At 41.0% G+C, this 22,896-nt stretch overlaps 1 protein-coding gene across 6 annotated transcripts in view; it reads right to left on the bottom strand.

Moving 5' to 3' along the window:
• The window catches only part of slc30a6 (solute carrier family 30 member 6), a 153,560-nt gene extending 130,731 nt beyond the window's left edge, over positions 1 to 22,829 (bottom strand). For all 6 annotated transcript variants that reach the window (XR_010976275.1, XM_068045317.1, XM_068045318.1 and 3 more), the window contains exons 1-2: positions 22,636 to 22,829; positions 7,026 to 7,063 (exon numbers count right to left, since the gene is read on the bottom strand). Coding sequence is in view for 5 of the 6 variants with exons in the window: in XM_068045317.1 (XP_067901418.1) it covers positions 7,026 to 7,063; positions 22,636 to 22,810 (213 nt within the window). In the remaining variant the exon portion in view is untranslated. The remainder of the gene's footprint in view (positions 1 to 7,025; positions 7,064 to 22,635) is intronic.
• Positions 22,830 to 22,896: the final 67 nt, after the last annotated feature.

Genomic DNA, 22,896 nt, shown 5'->3' with positions numbered 1-22,896 from the left:
CAAAATCACGTCAAACATTCCCCTAAATTAGTCGTAGTACTTTTTCCTTTATGTAGACTGTAAGATTTGCACTCTAAAGATCAGCATTTAAATTTCCCTCCCCAAAGACCTCAAAGAAAAAAAAAATCAGTGTTAAAAAATTGGCAAACACTAGCTGAAGAGAAACAGGAGTGGGATGGAGGAATGAACTGTTGAGAAACATTCACTGTACAAATATTAACTAACCAAGAAAATCTAGATTGTTTAGATACTACAAAAACATTTTTTTTAAAATGGTGCGCCAAAGGGAAATAAAATATTTGTAGAGCATAAAAAAATAAGAATATTCCAATACATATTCATGACAGCATTTGGAGGAAAGGGTCAGACAATACAAGCCCCAATTTATTCAGTGATGGCATTTCAGAACATTTTGTATTATAAATTAGTTTATTTTCATTTTACTCCATCACAAGAAAGCTTTATTTAATGCCTTGTTGGATGTCATGCAGCACAAGCATTACTGGAAGTACCAAAGCTACCTTTAAATGTTACACATGAAAGTTACAAACACTTACACGGCACCCGTGATATTCACTGTACTCCGATGTGCGCCCACCCCTCCCCCCCAGCTCCTCACCCACCAGTAATCTATAGTCAGATGTGAAGCATTCTACCACTTGCTGATAGCTCTGATCATTAGTAATGAATAGTAGTAGGATCACAGTAATGAATCTCTAAAGTATATACTCAATAACACAGGAACAACCAGTGGCAAAAAGTAAGATAAGCAATTGTCTATTCCTTAACATATACATGTTACCTTACTGGTTCCACTTCAAGACTTCGCACCCCACCCTCCACACAGTATTACACTAACTTTTCACACCCTTCCTGATTTCATTGTACTTAACTAATCTGAAAATATTCTTATTTTTGATGCAATCTTTTTTCCTTGTAACTAAAACATGCTAAAGGAGCTGCATTGCTAAAGTTGATCAGTTTTACAATGGCCCCACCTAGTGGGCAAGTCCCAAATTCTCAGGCACTTAAGAGGCTGCCAATCTTCCCATTATATCCCTATCAAACTACACATTCAGGAGCAATTTCAGACGAACATCTTCATAACAACGGTCCCAAAAATGCATTGTGGATTGGGTACAAACATAGGGCACCCCATTTTAAATTATGCCCACTGCACTACCTGCTCTAAAGTGGGGAATAGACATGAATGTTGTTTGATCGTTTTCAAACTCCCATAACTGGTCATTTTTTGCAGAAACATTGTAATTAAATAGACAAATTAATCCTAAAACATGAAATGGATAGCAGCAGTGAGCATCACACAGATGAAAACAGATTCAAATCCACCAAGTTCCTGATTTTGGTCACATGGTGCAGGAAGACAATCAGCGGCCAAGCCTCTAGTCACTGTAGTAGTGCTGACAGAAATATCAGGGGTAAAGTCATCAAATGCTCTCTCACACATGTTGGCACCTGGCAAAGAGGGGCATTGGTGAGGTAGGTTACCCACCTGTTTGATCATAGTGAAGCGCATTGGGACATTTTACTACCTCAAATGCACAAGATAAAATGAAAATTGTTGTTGTAAAGTTAACATTGAGCTCCTAAGACTGGAACAAAATCGAGGCAGCAAATGAGTTCCAGAAAAATTAATAGGGTAGATAACATGAACACATTAAAAAAAAATAAACAAGTTTACATATGCATGACAGAATGCAGTTTTGAAGAGTTTTTGTGCACAAGTAGAAAGTCTATATGGGCAGAACTTGACACTTTCCATGGACATCAGTATAAACAGCCACAACCTGCAATTAACTATTTATACAGATTCAGAGCTTGGGACCAATAGAAAACTAGCATTGCAAGTACATCAGAGGATAAAGGCTAGCCAGATAGGTACCCACAGGTATTTTGTCTTAGCAATACCAAATTTTCCTGAAGAATTGGAAATACAATTTTTTTTAATATGAGACCCCAATTCTGAACATCTTCTAAACAAAATTTTTTTTGCAAGTAAGCCATTTTATTTTTGCTATTTGTACAGGAAAAGTACTTGCAGCTTACGTGTAAAAGTAGTAAGTTGTTTGAGCTACTAAGCATCCCTTCTGTCTTTTCACTCCCCTAGGTGCCGGACATATAGTTCCAAGGGCCCCAGCTGTCCTACGGTACCTTATTCAAGTTTCCATTCTTGATGTGGAAGCCTGGAGAGCGCTATCAATCTTAACTCTGGAGGGAATCACAGCTGAATTCAAACTAACTTTTACCCAACATTCAGACACATGCACTTGCTGGCAGGTGTAACTGGGTAGAGATCAGGAACAAAAGCCCTGGCCTTTCCTTCTCTAGCCCAGTGGCATCAAGGCAGCACCTCAACTACTGCCTGGATGAGGTTAGCCAACTTTATCACCGTAATCAGATCAAACCTGGGACTTTCCCGCCTGCATGGCTTAGGACAGAAATGGCTGATACCTTTATTCATTAGGTAATAGGGAAGCACATACAATTTTTTTTGCATTGATCAAAAAACAGATACATAGTTTTGTAGATTTATATCTAATTGGCAGGAAAATGCAGCAAGTAAATACAGCTTCATATTCTTCAGTTCCAGTCTAATTAACACATTGTTATCCCTTTAAGTTCCGTCTCCACTACATCCTCGTCAGAATGCCCAACCAAACTTTGATGCTCACTTTATTCGCCCCTTTGCTGTCAGAGAACCCGTGATGTCACCTTGTCATTATTGCTCAACAGAAATAAGACATTAATTTATGTAATATTACACAGTAAACCATGTTATTACTGTCCAATCAATTTACAGAAGACAACGCTCTATATTTAGCTTTTAATATTCACTCCCAGGATTTGGACAACGATGACAAGGCTGCATTTATTACCTATCCGTTTGTCCTGAGGTGGTGGGTCTTCTTGAACCACTGCAGTTTGAAAGATGAAGGTGCTCCCACAATCCTGTTAGGGAGTTACAGGATTTTGATTCATCAATGATGAAGGAACAATAATACATGTCAAGTCAAGATGATGTGTGACATAGAAGGGACCTTGGTGGTGATGGTGGTTTTCCTTATAGGTAGTGGAGGCAGCAAGTTTGGGAAGTGCAGCCGATGAAGTCTTGGTGAATTGCTGCATTGCATCCTGTAGATAGGACACACTGTAACTATGGTATGCCAGTGGTGCAGTGATGGGTGGAAGTTTAAGCTAGTGGATGAGGTGCTGATTAACTGACTACTTTGCCCAGGATTTTGTTGTTATGGCTACACCCATTCAGGCAAGTAAAGAGAATTTCATTACCCTCACGATTTGCTCCCTGTAAATGGTGGACAGATTTTGGGGAGTTAGGTTAGCCACGCTGCAGAATACTAATCCTTTAACTTGCTCTGGTAGCTATGACATTTATGTGCTGGTACATCTTTCTTTCTCACTCCCTCCCTCCCTTTTTCTCTCTTTCTCCAATAACAGGATGAGAATTTTAAATTTGTTTTGATGAGTGACAAGCAGCCAATTTGGGTCTGTAGGACAGGATGATGGATAATTTTCAGCCGCTCGCACACCTGTGAAATGGTGGCCCCTTCATTCGCCTGTTGAGGTCAGGTCGTGACACGGAGCCTCCATCCATTCAGTCCACTCTTCACGCATGAATTCTTTAAATGGCATGTTTATCAAAACGTTCAGGGGCTGTAACTAGCTAGTAAGTTCGCTGGGAATCACAGCTAGCTGCGCCTTCAATTCCCAACCCTCCTTTTCGCAGCCTCAGTTATATGTACCCGAAACTGGTCACACAGTTACAGGGCCTTGTTTTTTTAAAAAAGGCCATCTGGATGCTTCAACCACACACTTTCTCCAGCCACAATTTCATCTCTTCTTCATTCATTCCTTAGGATGAATATGAACATGTGAAATTTCAACCTTTGGTGCTGCTTTTGCTCAAAGATTAGTGATGGCGGCAGTTTTCTGCCATCAGAACAATATGCCAAAACGACAATGTACTGGATCTTCTCATTGCCAGACATTTTTATTGTGTTTTTTCAGTGTCTTTAATGTCCACAGTCTTGTTCGATGGATCAAAAGTTAGGTGAACTTTGTCCATATTGCCTATCTGTCCAAGTTCAAAACACCTTTTCCTTGCATTAATCACAAACCTGCAAAATTCAAATATCTTTGCTTCGTATACGGCTGGCATCTTCTGCGCTTTCCTGGTTCTTGCATGCATGCTTAGCCTGTGTCTTTTCATAAATCTGTAATACCAAGATGTTGCTCCCCCCAAAGTAACGCCGTTTGCTATTGCTACTCCTCTTGCTTCCCATGCAATCATTTTGGTAGATACAGAAATTCCATTTCTCCTGTGATCTGTTCTCCAATTTTTCACCTCTTCCAACTGTAGCCATTTTGCAGCATGCCCATTAAAAGTGCACGTGCTCTTCTCTATTTTCACTATTTCTTCCTCTTGCTTCTTCCATTCCTGTATCATTTGCTTGTTTGGAGGAGGTCCAAAATATCTTTCAGCCTCACTATTTCTGCACTCTTTGGCATTCTTTACCACTTCCAGTTTGAATCCTTATTTGTTTTACACCCATTCACATCATATTTTTACAAAAAAAAACCCACAAAAAAATTACCCATACCGTCATCACTGTATGTCACTCCGAAACACATGCTAATGATCTGTGTGATGGTGTAACCTTCAGACCATAAGGCACACAGCAATTTTAGGTGACTTTTTCCAGAAAAAATGCATCATGTGATACAACAAATATGGTAACTCTGGTAGACTGGTCAAAGACAGATGTTTTACCTTGCCTAGTGGTGAGCATGCTTCAGTTTTCCTGGCAATTCAACAGGTCTGGTACCGGATCTCTGTTTAGCTCCCCAACAGCGAGAGTCAATACAGCAGGAAAGGAGGCCATTCAGCCCATCGAGTCCATGTCGGCTTTCTGTAGATTAATCTGGTCAGTCCCATTTCCCCCACACTATCCCCATAGCCTTGAAAGTTTATTTCCCTCAACTCTAATCGCTAATTTAATAGTGTAATGACTCATGCTGTATATATTCACTAATATTTTATCAAAGCTGACAATCCCAAGCAGCAACCTGTTCTTAGGTCACATACACAAACCAATGATAAAGCAATTCAATTTTAAAAAGTACATCTTTGGGCTTTCTCACTCTCTCTCTGTCTCTCCACAAACATTCCTGCTTCAGCATCATTCTAGAGCTGATCAGTGAACCGAAGACGTGAGATACGTGGAGTGGTAGATTTGAGGGGGAGGTGGGGGGGCGAGGAGGTGGACCACTTGTGGCTCCTGACCAACATTACTGACATAGTATGCGAGTGGAAAAGAATGGTTAGTTCTCCTGAAACCTTAAAATGGAGAGATAATCCCCAGGAATCTTCAATCCGTAACTACGGAATGATACTTGGTTTCTTGATTAGAAAAGTGAATTATGATGCTCAAAAAATCCAAGCATTCATCAATAGTAACAGTATTCATTTTAGATTCAAAAAAACATTTTCTCTCCATGTCTCAGCTTCACAATGCAACACACAAAAGTGCAGATGAGCAACCCATTGGCTGGCCTCTGCTAATGTTTTCTGTGACCAGCCACCAGAACAGAAGCACGCATTGTTTGGTTGGCTCTTCCTCTAATTCTTTTTCACTCCAGATGGAAAAACCCAATCTCTGCTGAACATCTCCAGTACCACCACTATGGTCAACAATCTAGTGTTCAATGGAAATGGTAAAAACAATCCCACATCTTAGCACTCTATGCTACTGTGGTGTCCCATTACATAAGTCCCAATATAATATCTATTATACTAACAGTACACGCACCCCACACACCCACCTGCCTCCCAGCATCCTGGCCACCTACCACGCCCTACCAACACGAAAGATTTCAAAGTTACCTTTGTGCTCAAGATTCTAAAATTAACTGAAATGATAACTCAAAAGTTCAGTTAATTAACAGACAAAAAGCATCGTCAGCCATCAGTTAAGAGAAAGCATTTCACAAACAAAGTGACTCCGGACAACGCAGCCCAGTGTTGATGTCAGAGCGCTCCCAGCTTCGCACATAGGCAGAACGGACTCTTGCTTTCAGTATGGTGCTGCGCATGCGCAGCCCACGTCAGCACCCAGCTTGCCTGAACTAATTTGCTCGTGTGCACAAAAACGTCATTCGTGTACTGCAACGCCTGCTCGATCCCTGCCTCACCACTTCTCCCCCCTCGGCCACTCGTTCTCCACTTCACCACCACACCCCACCCCCCGTCAGCCGCTCGTTCCAGGCCTCGCCACTTCTCCCCCTTGGCTGCTCACTCCGCACTTCACCACCCCACCTACCTTTGGATCACTTGCTCGTGGCCACACCGCTTCCACCCCTCTGCTCCCCGCGATCGCCGTCTTTCTTCCCCACACAGGGAAAGCGGGGGAGAGAGAGAGAGTGACAAGATAAGCAGGGAAGGGGAGGGAGACTGCGAGCGGGAGGAAGTTGGAGGAAGCAGAGAGCAGAATAAGGGAGGAAGCGGCAAGGCCGGCAGCTGGCGATGCAGGGAGCGAGTAGCTGAGTAGGGAGAAGTGGCGAACAGACGGGTGAGGGAGGCAGTGGCGAAGAGAAGCATGATGGCAGGAGGGAGCGGGGTATTGATGGGGGTGGGATGAAGGCGGCGATCGCAGCACTGGCTATTTGGGTTTCATTTGGTTTTCATTTGTGATAAATTGAACAGCGCCACTTTTACTTCTGGCAGCTGCCTGAGACATTGCAGATAGTGACGTTTCAGTGCATGAAGCTGCATTTGCGCATTTGCAAGAACTGCGCCACCTGTCAACACAACCACTAGAAAACGCAGCCTTTCACAAAAGGTATTCTTGGGCGTTCAGTCATTGTTTCCACATAAACTCCTCAGACAGGATAGCTATAGGCTAGTGAAGGTAGGTTACTAACTCAAACAAGTTCTGTACGAATAAAGATAAAAGGAGAAGCTGGACAGTGTCAAATATTGTACTTACCAAAAGATAAGTACTGGTGTCCTGTTTTCTCCTGTGCCCTGGAATATTAGGGGAAAAAACTGGTTAAGCTATACAAGAATTTGTTTAAGTCACTTCAAAACAACTATACTTTTAAGTGGAAATTTTCAAACAGAAAAAACAGCTTAAGTACGATATAAAACAAACTATTCTTGAAAAATAATGCCACAAATAACCCATTATTTAAATGAGAGGAATGTTTATCGTAATTTTGAATTTTCCCATTTGGGTGTTCCTTCCTGCTTTTCAAAGCATGGTGGAACACCATATATTGCAAACATCAGCACAACACACTGGCTGTTTTGGTACGGCAGTAAAGAAGAAAAAGACTGAATGAAAGCACCAGGGATTATAAAGATGACCATCCAGCAAACATTTGGACACACAAGCAGTAATATGGTGGCCTTTGTGAATGTAGGTGTCACAATGATGAGCATTGTACGTAATCATACCAAGACAACGATACAGATTATTCACTGCAGGCACACATTTGTGGAAAATTCTTCAGTGTTTACAAATGATTTTTAAAAAATAAAATCAGTCCTTGCAACTCTCCCAATGTCTAAAGTGCTGCACAGTGAGTGCAATGCAGTCTAAAAGTAATCCCACATTCAATCCCCAGTCTGTGCTGTTAACTGTGGTGCTAAATTTTATTCAGTCTACAATTCCCTCCTTACATCTGCAGTTTCATCCAGCCTGGTGTCTCAGTTCACACCACTACTTTTCCAACTCCAACCTATATACCCACCTCCTATAGAGGATACAGCCTTTAGTCTTCACAACCTTGCATTGTATAATTCTTTTCTAAACTGTCCCCCACCTTCAAAAGCCTCCTCACAACCTCAAACCACATCGTTGCTGCATCTCATACTTTTTCTAAGACCTGCTCAGTGACCCTCTCCATCCTCCTTTTGACAAAGCACATTTGCTCTAGTAAAAGGTGCATGACAGCTGTGTGTTGCTGTAATGGAGCCAGTGTGCATTTGCCATTTCACTACACTTACCTTCCATTTACCGTTTTTCCAAGTAATCATTAAAAATTATGCCTAATTTTGTGTTGAATAAGAATCAAAGAGAGACTGCCCAGACTGTTTTCATGCAAGATCTGTAGAAGTCTGTGGAATAGGCAGCCACCATTCAACCCATTGTGGCTGTGCTGGTCCTTTGTTAGAGCAATTCAAAATGAACGCCATGACCCTGCTCTCTCTCTACAGGACTTAATTTCCCTCGGCTTCAAATATTTATCATGATTTCACTAAAAAAATGCAATGATCTCTACAGCAAAGCATTCCATGCTCAGTGTAAAGTGTAACAACAGTGTAAAGAAATTTCTCCTAACATTCAATGATAATCTTAAATTGATGATACCTTGTCACAACAATCAGAGAATGACAACTTGCCTTTAATGTAGTAAAGCATCGAAAGGGACTTCACAGGTGAATTAACAAACTTTGACAGAGAGCCACATAAGCAGATATTACGGCAGCTTGATCAGAGGTAGGTTTTAAGGAGCGAGAAGGAAACAGAGGTAGAAAGATTTAGGGAGGGAATTTCAGAGCTTAGGGCCGTGGCAACTGAAAGCATGGCCACCAATGGCGAACTGAGAAGAGACTTTCATCCCATCAGTCTGGCTTGCATTCAAACCAAGATGACAAAAGAACAGTTTGCTAGCCCAGTTCACCAAGTTTCCAAAATTTTTATTTTGTACAATGATCATCCTTTGACCTCCAAGTAAGGCTACCAACTTAGTTTCAAATTACCGGCATTCTGGGGTGATCGATAAATTTTGCTTGATCAATCTGGATTGAATTTGCCCCTTGGGGTGGAAGGCAGTGTGCCAACCAACTGCTAAACCTTGATAAATCACTGGTTAGGTCTCAGCTGGAATAGCATGTCCAATTCTGGGCGCCACACTTTATGACGACAAAGCCATACAGAGGTGATTTACTAAAATGAAAGGAGGGATAGGGAACTTCAATAATGGAGAGATTAGTGAAACTGGGACTGTTCTCCTTACAGCAGAGAAGATTACCAGGAGATTTAATAGAAGTGTTCAAGATTATGAGGAGTTTTGATAAAGTAAATAAGGAGAAACTGTTTCTAGGAGCATTGGTAATCAGAGGACACAGATTCAAGATAACTTGTAAAATAACTATTTGTTATGATTTGGAATTCAATGCCTAAAAGGGCGGTGGAGCAGAATCATTAGTAACTTTCAAAAAATTTGGATGTTTACTTGCAAAGGTTATAGGGAAAGTACAGAAGAGCGAGACTAATTGGACAGCTCTTACAAAGAACTAACACAGATGCAATGGGCTGAATGGCCGCCTTCTATGCTATATGACTATGAACCCATGCACTATCCACTCTGTTTTTTATGCTCATTAATTAGCAACTCAAGTGGGTACCCTCTCTGGGAACAAATAACAGTTGGGGTTCTTTTGACTAGTCCCAATTTATATTGGTGCATAAAGAAACTTTTTTCAATAAAAAAAAAATTAAAGGTAAATAGAAACAGAAATATGATATAGATTTTCCTCTAATGTATAGACTAGACATCGAAACTAAGACAAATATCTCAAAAATGTTTAAAGCTTTTCATCTCCGAAATCCTACTGATCTGGGAAAAAGTCTGGTGATTTTCTCTGCACAGAGTGAAAGGTTTGGCTCAAGTGGAACTAACCATTTTGAAGTGCTTATTGTATTTCAAGTCCCTCAAAACAAATCCCTTCCACTTAAGCAAATTCAGTCAATCCCCTTATAATCATCAGAAAATGACAATACACCAAAGATTGAAATTCAGAAGTTTTTACCTACCTACATGCAAAGTATATTTTTTAAAGATTATCTGTCGAGTAACAAAGTTCCATATTTACTGGTTTAAAATTAAAGTAGACTACTTATGGGTAGTCTAGTTTTAATAGTTGGAAAAATTTTCTCCAATCCTGGTGGATTCCTGGAATTTGGCACAAGGCTGCAGTACTTTTAAGTTCATCTTGCATAGAAAAATCCTTTCCTTTGCAGGTGGCCAGGAGCAAATCAGAGGGGACGGATAGAAGAAGAGCTGTGCCAAATTTGGCAAGTTCTCCGTGGGCAGAGCACTGGGATCAGGAAATTAAAATTCACTTCAGCAGCTCTGAAGTCAGATGCACTGACCCAGAAGCCACACGAACACCCCCGGAAGATGAATTCAGACTGAGAAATATTACAACTGTACGAGGGAAAGCAGAATAAAATTGAATAAAAATTCAAATAAAACCCTGGAGTCGGACCCACCAGACCCTGACAACCGAAGCAGCAGTGCAGCATGTCAATTTTAGACCGAGAATTGCATATTAAACAAATATTCCAAGTACAATGAAATTTTAAAATATGATAAACAGAATGAATGAAAGAGAAAGCCTCACAGCTTTTGAACTGGAAAGAAGCATCCCACAATCAAGTAGTTTGTAATGACTTCTGAACTTCCGGTAAACTTGACAAACTGTAACTGCCTAATCAAAGGCAATGACTCCTTTCTAACCCAATATGCAAGAAGCTCACCAAGGGAGGATTCACTACTGGATCTAGTAACGGGGAATGAGCCAGAGCTGACCATATCAAAGCTCTGTAGTCCTGCCACATCCTGTCGTGAATATAGTGGACAATTAAACTCATAGGAGGCGGCGGCTGAATGAACATCCCCACCCTCAATGATGGGGGAGCCCAGCATGTTAGCGCAAAAGTCAAGGCTGAAGTGTTTGCAACCATCTTCAGCCAGAAGTGCCAAGAGGATTATCCATCTCAGCCTCCTACTGAAGTGCCACCATCACAGATGCCAGTCTTCAGCCAATTTGATCCACTCCACGAAAAGGCTATGGGCCCTAACAACATCTGCTGAGGTGCTGAAGACTTGTGCTCCAGAAATAGCTGCGCCTCTAGTCAAGCTGTTCGAGTACAGCTACAACACTGGCATCTACCTGACAATGTGAAAAATTGCCCAGGTATGTCCTGTCCATAAAAAGCAGCACAAATCCAATCCAGCTAATTAATGCCCCATTATTTTACTCTCAAAACAGCAAAGTAATTTGGCTCCAGACCTCATTACCGCCTTGGTCCAAACATGGACAAAAGAGCTGAAGAGAGGCAAGGTAAAATTGACTGCCCTTGACATTAAGGCAGCATTTGACCAAGTGTGGAATCAAGGAGCCGTAGTAAAATTTAAGTCAATGGGAATAAGAGGGAACTCTCCACTGGCTGGAATCATACTTAACACAAAAGGAAGATGGTTGTTGCTGTTGGAGGCCAATCATCTTCAGCTGCGTCAATGACCATCCTTCCATCATAAAGGTCAGAAGTGGGGATGTTCCCTAATGATTGCACAGTATTTAGTACCATACACAACTTCTCAGATAATGAAGCAGTCCATGACTGCATGCAGCAAAACCTGGACAACATTCAGGCTTGGGCTGATAAGTGGCATGAAACACCTGCGCCGCACAAGTGCCAGGCAATGATCATCTCCAACAAGAGAGAATCTAACCATCCCCCCATGACATTCAATGGCATTACCACCACAGAATCCCCCATCAACAACATTCTGGGGACACTTTTAACCAGAAACATAACTGGACCAGCCACTTAAATACTGTGACGATAAGAGCAGGTCAGAGGTTAGGAATTCTGCAGTTAGTATCTCACCTTCTAACTCCCCAAAGCTTGTCCACCATCTACAAGGCACAAATCAGGAATGTGATGGAATACTCCCCACTTGCCTGGATGAGTGTAGCTCCAACAACACTCAAGAAGCTCGACACCATCCAGGACAAAGCAGCTCACTTGATTGGCACTCCATCCAACATCTTAAACATTCACTCCCTCCACCATGGGTGCAACATGGCTGCAGTGTTCAAACATCTACAAGATGCACTGTAGAAACTCCTTCGACAACACCTTTCAAACTCATGGCTTTTGCCACCTCGAAAAACAAGTGCAGCAGGCACCCAGAAACACTACCACCTGCAAGTCACACAACATCCTGACTTGGAACTATATTGCCATTCCTTCACTGTCACTGGGTCAAAATCCTGGAACTCCCTCTCTAACAGCACTGTAGATGTACCTACACCATATGGAGTGCAGTGGTGCAAGAAGGCAGCTCACTAGCACCTTCTCAAGGGTAATTATGGTTGGTGAATAAAGGCTGGCCTTGCAAGTGATGCCCACATCCCACGAATAAAAAAGTAAAAGTAGGGGAAACGTCTAGGCAATAGCGACAACAATATTATACGCTTTAAGAAAATAATTTAAAAGGACTTAATGCCGAAGACCAGAGTAATAGATTGGAGAAAAGCCAATTTTGCACAGCTGAGAATAGAATTTGGGAAAACAAAATGGACAATATTGGCAACAAATGATGTAAAACAGCAATGGGAAACATTTAAAATGGTGTGCAGAGTCCAAGAAAAATATATTCTGCTAAAAAAACAAGATCAAGCTAAACATTAATGAGTCACCATGGATGAATAAAGCCATAACGGAAAAAATTGAGGGCAATAAAAGAGACATACATTAAGTACATGGACAGCAGGGGACATCATGAACAGGGAGTATACAAAGACATTAGAAGAGAAGTCATAAAAACAATAATGAACAAAAGAGGAACCAAGAAATTTAATCATTGAAATCACAAAAAACTTATGACACAGAAATAGACCTTTCAGCCCATCGTGTCCATGCCGGTTGATAAAGAGCTACCCAGTCTAATTCCATCTTCATGCACTATCAAGGAACATAAAACAAAATTGCAAAACATTTTACAGGCACATAACTAAAGAAAGGGAAGTTATGATGGGAATAGCGCCACTTAATGATGCACAAGATAATACGACAGGCAACGACAAAGAAATGACAAATAAATAATTACTTTGTTTCAGTATTTATCAGGGCAGGTGGCCATGACCTCAGATGATGAGATTAGAAATGAGGTAACTGCATTTTAAAATAAAAAGGTGTGGCATATTAAATAAACTAATCAAACTTAGAGGTTAAAACCCCTGGTCTGGATAGATTACATCCACACATTTTAAAATGGGAAAGAAAAGTAGAGGCACTACTACACATTTTTAATAAAAGCAAAATACTGCAGATGCTGGAAAAATTAAATAAAAACAAAGTGCTGGAAATACTCAGCATCGCAAGCAGTATCTGTGGAGAGAGAAGCAGAGTTAACGTTTCACGTCTGTGACCTTTCATCAGAACTGAAATGTTAACTCTGTTTCTCTCGCCAAAGATGCTGCCAGACCTGAGTATTTCAAGCACTTTTTGTTTTTATTACACATTTTTAATACTTTGTTAAAGAAAGGTGTAGTGTCAGAAGACTGGCGCTAGCTAACGTTATACCTATATTTAAGAAGGAAGATAGAACATGGCCAAAGAACTATAGAACAGTCAGCTTAACATTAGTAGGGATTCCATTATTTTTCCTACCATCAAAGGGGAGAATAAAAAAAATGAAGTCAGCATTGATTTCAAAAGGAAAAATTTTCCTTGACCAACCTCACTGAATTTTTGAAGAGGTAGCAAAGAGAGTAGACAAGGATGACCACCCAACTTCCCCTCCTGGTCCCATGTTAGCCAATAATGTTAATGGTTCTCTCTCTTTAGGTATTGTCCCTCTCTCTTAAATCTACCGTCATCACGTCCTCCTCAAAAAAAACAATCGACCCCAATGCCCTTGCAAACAACTATCTCATCTCCAACCTCCCTTTCCTCTCCAAAGTCCTTGAATGTGCTGCTGCCTTCCAAATTCATTCCCATCTTTCCCGGAATTCCATGTTGGAATCCCTATCAGGTTTCTGCCCTTGCCACAGTACCAAAACATCTAACAAAGTCACAAATGACATCCTATGTAACTGTGACAAAGGTAAACTTTCGCTCCTCAGCCTTCTTGACCTGTTTGCAGCCTTCGCCACGGCTGATCACACCAGCTTCCTCCAATGCCGGTCCACTGCTGTTCAACTGGGTGGGACTGCTCTCACCTAGTTCCATTCCTATTTTTCTAAATGTAGCTCGAGTATCACTTGCAATGCCTTTTCTCCCTGCTCCTGCACTGTTACCTCTGGATCTATCCTTGACTCCCTCCTATTTTTCATCTACATGCTGCTGCTCGGCAACTTCATCCTAAAGCAGCGTTAGTTTTCACATATACGCTGGTGAAATCCAGCTCTACCTCAACACCACTGTTAAATTATCAGACTGCTTATCTGACTTCCAGTACTGGATGAACAGAAGTTTCCTTCAATTAAACACTGCGAAGACTGATGCCATTGTTTTCAGTCCCTGCTCCAAACTCCAATCCCGAGCTTCTGAATCCATTGTGACAAGTCTGATATTAAACTAGTCTGTTCGTAACAAAGGTGCCACATTTGATCCAGAGATGAGCTTCCAACCACATATTTGTACCATCAGACGGCCCATTTTCACGTCCATATCATCTGACTTTGTCCCTTTCTCACCTCATCCGCTGCTGAAAGCCTCATTCATGCCTCTGTTACCTCTAGACTTGACTATTCCAACATACTCCTGGCTGGTCTCCCACTTTGTAGCAAACGTAAACTTGGCCATCCAAAACTCTGCTGTCCGTGTCTTAACTCAAACCAAGTCCTGTTCACCGATCACCCTGTGCTCGCTGACCTATATTGGCTCCCAGTAAATCAATGCCTTGATTATAAGAACACATGAGCAGGAGTAAGCCATTCAGCCTGTCGAGACTACTCTACCATTCAATTAGATCATGGCTGATCATCTACCTTAATGCCACTTTCCCACACTATCCCAATATCCCTTGATGTCATTAGATCCAGATATCTATCGATTTCTGCCTTGAACATGCTCAATGACTGAGCTTCCACAGCCCTTTTGGGTAGAGAATTCCAAAGATTCACCACCCTATGAGTGAAGAAATTCCTCCTCATCTCAGTCTTATTCTGAGACTATGTACCCTGGAAGCATCCCATCTACATCCACCCTGTCAGGCCTTGTACGAACTTTGTAAGTTTCAAGGAGATCACCTCTCATTCTCCAAAACTCTAGAGAATACAGACCCAGTTTCCTCAATCTCTCCTCATAAGACGAGCCCGCCATCCCAGGAATTAGTCTGGTGAACCTCTGTTGTACTTCCTCTACGGCAAGTATATCCTTCCCTAGGTGAGACGACCAAAACTGTGCACGACACGCCAGCTGTAGTCTCACCAAAGCTCTATACAATTTCAGCAAGACTTCTTTACTCCTGTACTCAAAACCTCTTGCGATGAAGGCCACCATACCATTTGCCTTCCTACTTGCTCGCTGCACCTGCATGCTAGCTTGTAGTGACTCATAAACAAGGTCCCTTTGGGCATCAACACTTCCCAACCTCTCACCATTTAAGAAATACTCTGTCTTTCTGTTTTTTTCTACCATTTTAAAATTCTAATCCTTGTTTTCAAATCCATCCATGGCCTCACCCCTTCCTATCTCCACAATCTCCAGCTCCACAACCCTTCAAGATATTTGCACTCCTAATTCTGGGTTCTTGAGCATCCCCGATTTTAAATGCTCCACCTTTGGAGGCCGTGCCCTCAGTTGCCGAGGCCCTAAGCTCTATAATACCCTCCTTACACCTCTCCGCCCCAACCTTGCTTTCCTCCTCTAAGACAAACCTTAAATCCTACCTCTTTGACCAAACTTTTGATCATCTGACCCAATATTTCCTTATGTGAACTCAGTCATATGTTTTATAATGCTCCTGTGAAGTACCTTGGATGTTTTATTATGTTAAAGGTGCTATATAAATACAAGTTGTTGTTGATGTAATTTATCTAGATTTTCAAAAGGCCTTGGATAAGGTACAACATAACAGACGAATGAATAAAGACAGAATGTGGAGTCAGGGACAAGTAGCAGAATGGATAGCTAGTTGGCTTCAAGACAGAAAGCAGAGACCAGAGGTAAAGGGTAGTTATTCAGACTGGCAGAAAGTGTGTTGTGGTGTTCCACAATGGTCAGCGCTGGAACCACTTATCATAATTTATATGAACGATTTAGACTTTGGAATCAAACACAATTTCTAAATTTGCAGATGCCACCAAATTTTGGGGGGGGGGGGGGGGGGCGGGGAGGCGGCGGAAGTCAATACTGAGGAGGACCGCAACAATGATGATATTAAAAAAATTTGCAGAATGGGAATATAAATTGGCAAATGAATTTTATCATATAAACGTGAAGTATTGTATTTTGGTTAGAAAAATAAGGTGACGCATATTACTTAAAAAATAAAAATCTTAATAGGGTACAGGAGCAAAGGGATGTGGGAGGACGAATACAGAAAATCAAAGTCACGACGCAGGTTAACAAGTCTTTTAAAAAAGCAAACCAAGCACTAGCGTTTATTTCTAAAGTGACAGAATTGAAAAGCAAAAAAAAAGTTATGCTAAACTTGTACTGAACCTTGGTCAGAGCACATCTGGGGTACTGAGGACAATTCTGGTTGTCATATTATTTTAAAAAGAGGCACTGGAGAGGGTGCAAAAAACGATTTTCAAGGATGATACAAGTAATGTCAGATATATCAATCCGGAAAGGATGAACAGACTGAATCGCATTTCTCTTGAAAAGAGAACTAATAGAGGTCTTTAAAAATTATGAAAGGCTTTGTTAGATTAGACATAGAGGATGTTTTACCTGCAGAGAACAAAACTAGAGGCCAATAAAGACCGTCACCAAGAAATCAAATAGGAAATTCAGAAGAAACTTACCCAGAGAGTGGTGAGATTGTGGAACACGCTACCACAAGGAGTGGTTGATGCAAACAGTATGGACGCATTTAAGGAGAGGCTAGACAGCACGAGGGTTATGTTATGAGAAAAAACAGTAGGAGGTTTGAGTGAAGCATGAAAGCCTGTTGCTGTGCTTTATATCCTAACCAACAGTTATGCTTTTACCAATGGCAAATTAAAACTCCAGAAAATTATATCACACCATGGCGGATAACCTCACTGAAAGAGGGCATCCCTCACTCTTAAAACAGAGCTATTTTCTAATAACACTTTCGCCACTTTGCAGTTTCTCAGCTAAGTATAGGAATATAGGAGCAGGAGTAGGCCATTCAGCCTGCCCCGCCATTCAATATGATCTTGGCTGATCATCCACTTCAATGCCTTTTTCCCACGCTATCCTCATATCCATTTATGTCATTGGTATTTAGAGATCTGTCAATCTCTGCTTTAAACATACTCAATGACTGAGCTTCCACAGCCCTCTGGGGTAGAGAATTCCAAAGATTCACAAGCCTCTGAGTAAAGACGTTTCTCCTCATCTCTGTCCTAAGTAGCTTCTTCCCCCTTATTTTGAAAGTGTGTCTCCTGGTTCTAGACTCCCCTACCAGGGGAAACATCTTACCTGCATCTACCCTGTCGATCCCTTTCAATATTTTGTAGGTTTCAATGAAATCACCTCTCATTCTTCGAAACTCTGGAGAATTCATGCCCAGTTTCCCAAATCTCTCTTCATAGGACAGTCCCACCATCCTGGGAACAAGTCTGTTGAACCGTTGTTGTACTCTCTCTATGGCAATAATATCCTTCCTAAGGTAAGGGGACCAAAACTGCACACACTACTCCAGGTGTGGTCTAACCAAGGTTCTATACAATTGAAGCAAGACTTCATTACTCCTGTACTCAAATCCTCTTTTAATAAAGGCTAACATACCATTTGCCTTCTTAATTGCTTGCTGCACCTGCATGTTAGCTTTCAGTGACTTATTGACAAGGACTCCCAGGTCCTTTTGTACATCTACGCTTCCTAATCTATTACCATTTAAGAAATACTCTGCACATGTATTTCTCCTACCAAAGTGGATAACCTCACATTTTTCCACATTATATTCCATCTGCCGCGTTCTTGCCCACTCACCAAGTCTGTCCAAATCCCCTTGAAGCCGCTTTGCATCTTCCTCACAACACATCTTCCCACCTAGTTTTGTCTCATCCACGGACTTGCAAATATTACATTTGGCCCCCACATCCAAATCATTGATGTATATTGTGAACAGCTGGAACCCAAGCACTGATCCTGCGTTACCCCACTGGTCACAGCCTGCCAACGTGAGAATGACCCATTTATTCCTACTCTCTGCTTTCTGCCCATTAACCAATCCTTAATCCATGCCAGTATATTACCTTCCACCCCATGTGCTTTAACTTTGCTAACCAACCTCCTGTGGGGGACTTTATCAAAAGCCTTCTGAAAATCCAAGTATACCATGTCCATTGACTCTCATCAATTCCATTAGTAACATCCTCAAAAAACTCCAACAGGTGCGTCAAATATAATTTCCCATTCATAAATCCATGTTGACTATGCCCAATCAGATCATGATTATCCAAGTGTCCATTTATCACATCCTTCAGAATAGATTCTAGCATTTTCCCAAATGACTGATAGAAGGCCAACAGATTTGTAATTCCTTGTTTTCTCTCTCCCTCCCTTGTTAAATAGTGGGGTTACATTTTCTACGTTCCAATCTGCAGGAACCGCTCCAGAATCTATAGAATTTTGCAAGATGATCACCAATGCATCCACGATCTCCATAACTACCTCTTTCAACACTCTGGAATGTAGAATATCACACAATATTTCACAATAACACAATATTTCTCAGAGAGATGGGCCATTTTTAATGGAAGAAAGATAGCCACAACCTTCCACATCTGCAAGTAGGTAATTCACGTACTTACTTAGCATCGATAAAATCAGAACAATTATAGCCCAGAAGGTGGCCATTCCACCCATTAGGTCTGTGCCAGCTCTCTAAAAGCAATTCAGCTCATCCCACTCCTCCACCCTTTCCCCGTAACCCTGCACTTTTTTTTTTAATCTCCAGGTGCTCATCTAATTTCCCTTTGAAGGCCACAAATGAATCTTGCTCCACCACTGTAGCAGGCAGTGCATTCCAGATCCTAACCACTCACTACTAAAGAGTGTTTTCTGGAAACAGGATTTCAAGAAACAACTGGATGCTGCAATGAAGGGTAAATGGACTTGGGGATCTTTCAGGATGGATGATTTAGAGTGAGTTGAATGACCATCCCCATGTTGTAAACTCTTGCGCACATCATAATATTGGTTGATAATTTTGTACAACATTAAATATTTAGACGAGCACTTGAAACGCCATAGCATACGAGGCTTCGGGCCAAGTGCTGAAAAATGGGATCAAAATAGATAGGTGCTTGATGGCTGGCACGGACACGGTGGGCCGAAGGGCCTGTTTCTGTGCTGTATAACTATGACTCTACAGTACTGAAGGAGTACTACATTTTTGTAGGTGTAATGTTTTGGAATAGACACTAAACTGAAGCTTCATCTGCATTTTCAGGTGGATCCCAAGTCACTTTAAAGAGTGTCCTAAGCAACACCATAGAAAACAGTTTAAAGCGTAATTTTCTTTCTTGATGTTTGAAACTTTGTTTTGTGCACAACATAGAGGTTGAAGGTTCAAAGAGAAAAAGTTGGTATCAAAAACAAGGACACCAGAATGGAGGGAGCTAATTGAGGTATGGTGGAAAAAGAGAATTCGTTCATCAGCAATGGAATATTCTTAAAAAGACTACAAAGGCAAATAAATAGGCACCATTAAAAAAGTTACGCCAAGTTTCAGGATGCTGTGGAAGGAGGTAGAAAAACTAAAATTAAAGAGCAAGGCATTTGGAGCCTATAGGTATAATAAAAATAAGAGACGAGAAAATAAAGGAGGTTAGGAAAGCAAAGATGGAGAATGAGCAGAGAATTTCAAAAATAAACAAAATAAATTATTCTAGAAATATTTCAATAAAAAGTGCACTGATAATAAATGAGTCTCCAGAGAAGAGGACAGTATATGAGTAGAGGATAAACAGAAATTGGTGAGGATACAGAACAGGTGCTTCACAGTAGTGTTTACAAAACAGAAGGCTGCTGTGGAGGGTAAAAATTTTGAATTGGTTAAAAGTGATCTGAGGGATAGTATAATAAGTGGAAGTATTAGAGACATTAGCTAAACTACATGAGACAAAGCACTAGAACCTGATCAGACGCATCTAACATTCCGGAGGGATATGGGGGAAGAAATAGCGGAGGCTCTAGCGATTTTATTTAAGTATGGATGGACTATGGCCAACGCAATATACATTTTCAAAAACAGAGGTAGAGCTAACCTGGGTAACTGCAGGCCAATTAGTTTAACATCTAGGGAAATGTTTGGAATTGTTAAAGCTTAAATTAAATACCTAAAATGAATAGAAAACTAGATGCAAATTAGAAGGATAGAAAATTGGATTAAAAGCTAATTAGAAGGGAGAAAACAGAGTTTTTCCAGAGTGGTTGGAAGTAAGTAACTATATCCAACAAGGTCTGCTTCCCTTCACTGCAAACATCAATGATTTGGATAGAGCGCTATCCAAATATGCCGATAAAACTTAATTAAGAAGCATAGTAAATAATTTTAGGAGCAAAGAAAGCTGATGGGGGTTATTAGCAAGATGATGGAATGGGCAAAGATATGTCAGTAAATGTGAAGTGGTTTGGTTTGGTTTTATAAAAAAAGGGTAATTATACTTTTAATGGGGGAAGGCTGATAGATGTGGAATAACAGAAGAGTTTGGGGTTTATAAGACACTGAAGTTGAAAAGGCGAGCTAAACACTGAATTTTAAAGCAAGAGGAACAGAATATAAAAGTTGATATCCTAAGGTAAATCCATACAAAATCTTGACTGCAATTGGCATAATGCTTGCAGTTTTGGACTCCACTATAGCAAGGATGTTGAAGAAAGAGAGGCTATTGCATATAGTCATTAAAATATTACTTGGTACAAGGGAAAAGAAATCTTAAGACTTGAAAAATTGGGGCTGTTTTCATTAGAACAAAGGAGATTAACAGGTGAGTTGACAGAGGTATTTAAAACCACGAAGGGAAAGAGACAGGCTGATCGAAACAGATTGTACCTAGTGATTGAGAGGACGAGAATGAGGTGGGGGGCATTGATAGAAGAATAAACTTGAGATTTTGGACAGAGAAACCTGTTTGCACTGAGGCCTATGAAGCTGTGGAATGCAGTAGCGAAGTTACTGACTGAAACAGAGACCTTACCAACTGTTAACAATAGGCTAAATAAGCGGTTGCAGCATAGAAGGATAAATCTAGGTCGAATGCCTGTTTCCATATTGTAATATGTATGTAATTCCATATAATTGGCAACCATGTTGCCAACAAAGCAGTGACTACATTTCAAGAAGTAATTACTGGATGTGAAATGCTTTTGGAAGTCACAGCAACATAGGAACAGGAGTAGACCATTTAATGGTCCTGATCAAATCTTAAGTTTTATAAAAATGTATGCCTTTTTTCACTTTTTAAAAATCTACCCAGAACAATTGCTACTGTTGGCACAGATCAATAATATGCTTTCGCTTACTGACCTGCAACTGAGAAATGGCAAGACCAAAATAAATCTCTTTATCCCAGTTTGCAATATTGCATTATACCAAAAAAAGCAAGAATGACAAGTTAAATTGTGCAAACAAACCTCTGAAAACATTATACAGAATAAGCCCTTCTCCAGCCCAACAACCTTCCAAAATCTCCATGCTCCTCTAATTCGGGCATCTTGCATATCCCCAATTTTCTTCGCTCCACATTGGTGGCCGTGTCATCAGCTGCCCACGCCCCAGATTCTGGAGTTCCCTCCTTAAACCTATCCAACTCTCTCTTCCATTAAAAGTGTCCTTAAAACCCAAGTCTTTGACCAAGCTTTTAGTCACCTGTCCTAATATCACCTTATGCGGCTTAGAGTTATATTTGATAAAATTGTTCCTGTGAAATGATTTGGAACATTTTACATGAAAAGTGTTATATAAATGCAAGTTTTGGTGTTGTTGAATAACAATTTCTCCTGTATACCCACCATTCATGAATGCAACTGAATGAGCATAGACCCCATAGGTTTGATGTAACAAAAGTAAATAAATTACAAGTTAAGACCAGCTTGATAGAAAATGTGGAACCTCTACATCTGGCTTCACCTTCCCTTACAGTAGCCACTGTAACTACCAACCTAAAAACTTGGTAATCACATACAAATCCAGGTAATCAACATTGAATTTCAGCCTGTTTCACCCCCACCTCTAGATCACACAAGTACAGGCATTATGTAATCCAGTAAATGCAAAGAGTAGAAACAAAGTTGCAACAAACAATTCCGCCCATCACCATTCGTCATACATTACAAATTTGGCCTTCAGTTGTTCTGCAGAACCAAGTGAGTATTATAACCTGCAATAATGGGTATAAAGGAATTATTATAGGGATGAAAGGCAATTTAGTGATCACAGGGCAGGGGTCGCGGAATTTATAACCATTTGAACTCGAGATTAGATTACACTTTTGAAATTATTTTTTACATAGAATTTTACAGCACAGAAACAAACAGCTATTCACTCCAACACTTTATTTGGGGGAGGGGAGGGTTTTTATCAGCAAGGTCCCCCATCCCATCCTCCCTACCGTGGCCCAGCAGCCTCCCCGCTCCCTCTCACCTTCCTCTTCCTTCACATTCACCACGTCCACCGCCACCATGTCCGGCTTATCCAGGCCGATACCGAACGGTGAAATCTTCCTCTCAGTCACCCCCGAGGGCACCACATCGGGCTTGGGCCCGAATTTGCGGGGATAATAATCCCCACTCAGGTACCTCGACGTGTCTTCCGCCATCTTCAACCGCCACGTTTGATCAGCCCCGCCCCCAAACTCCGCTTAAAGCTGACCACCACCCCCCCCTCGCAGTCACACTAAAAAAA

Source organism: Heterodontus francisci, chromosome 13 (assembly GCF_036365525.1).
Source record: "Heterodontus francisci isolate sHetFra1 chromosome 13, sHetFra1.hap1, whole genome shotgun sequence".
NCBI lineage: Eukaryota > Metazoa > Chordata > Chondrichthyes > Heterodontiformes > Heterodontidae > Heterodontus > Heterodontus francisci.
The sequence above is the reverse complement of the archived record's forward strand: the minus strand, read 5'-3'. Positions and strand labels throughout refer to the sequence as shown.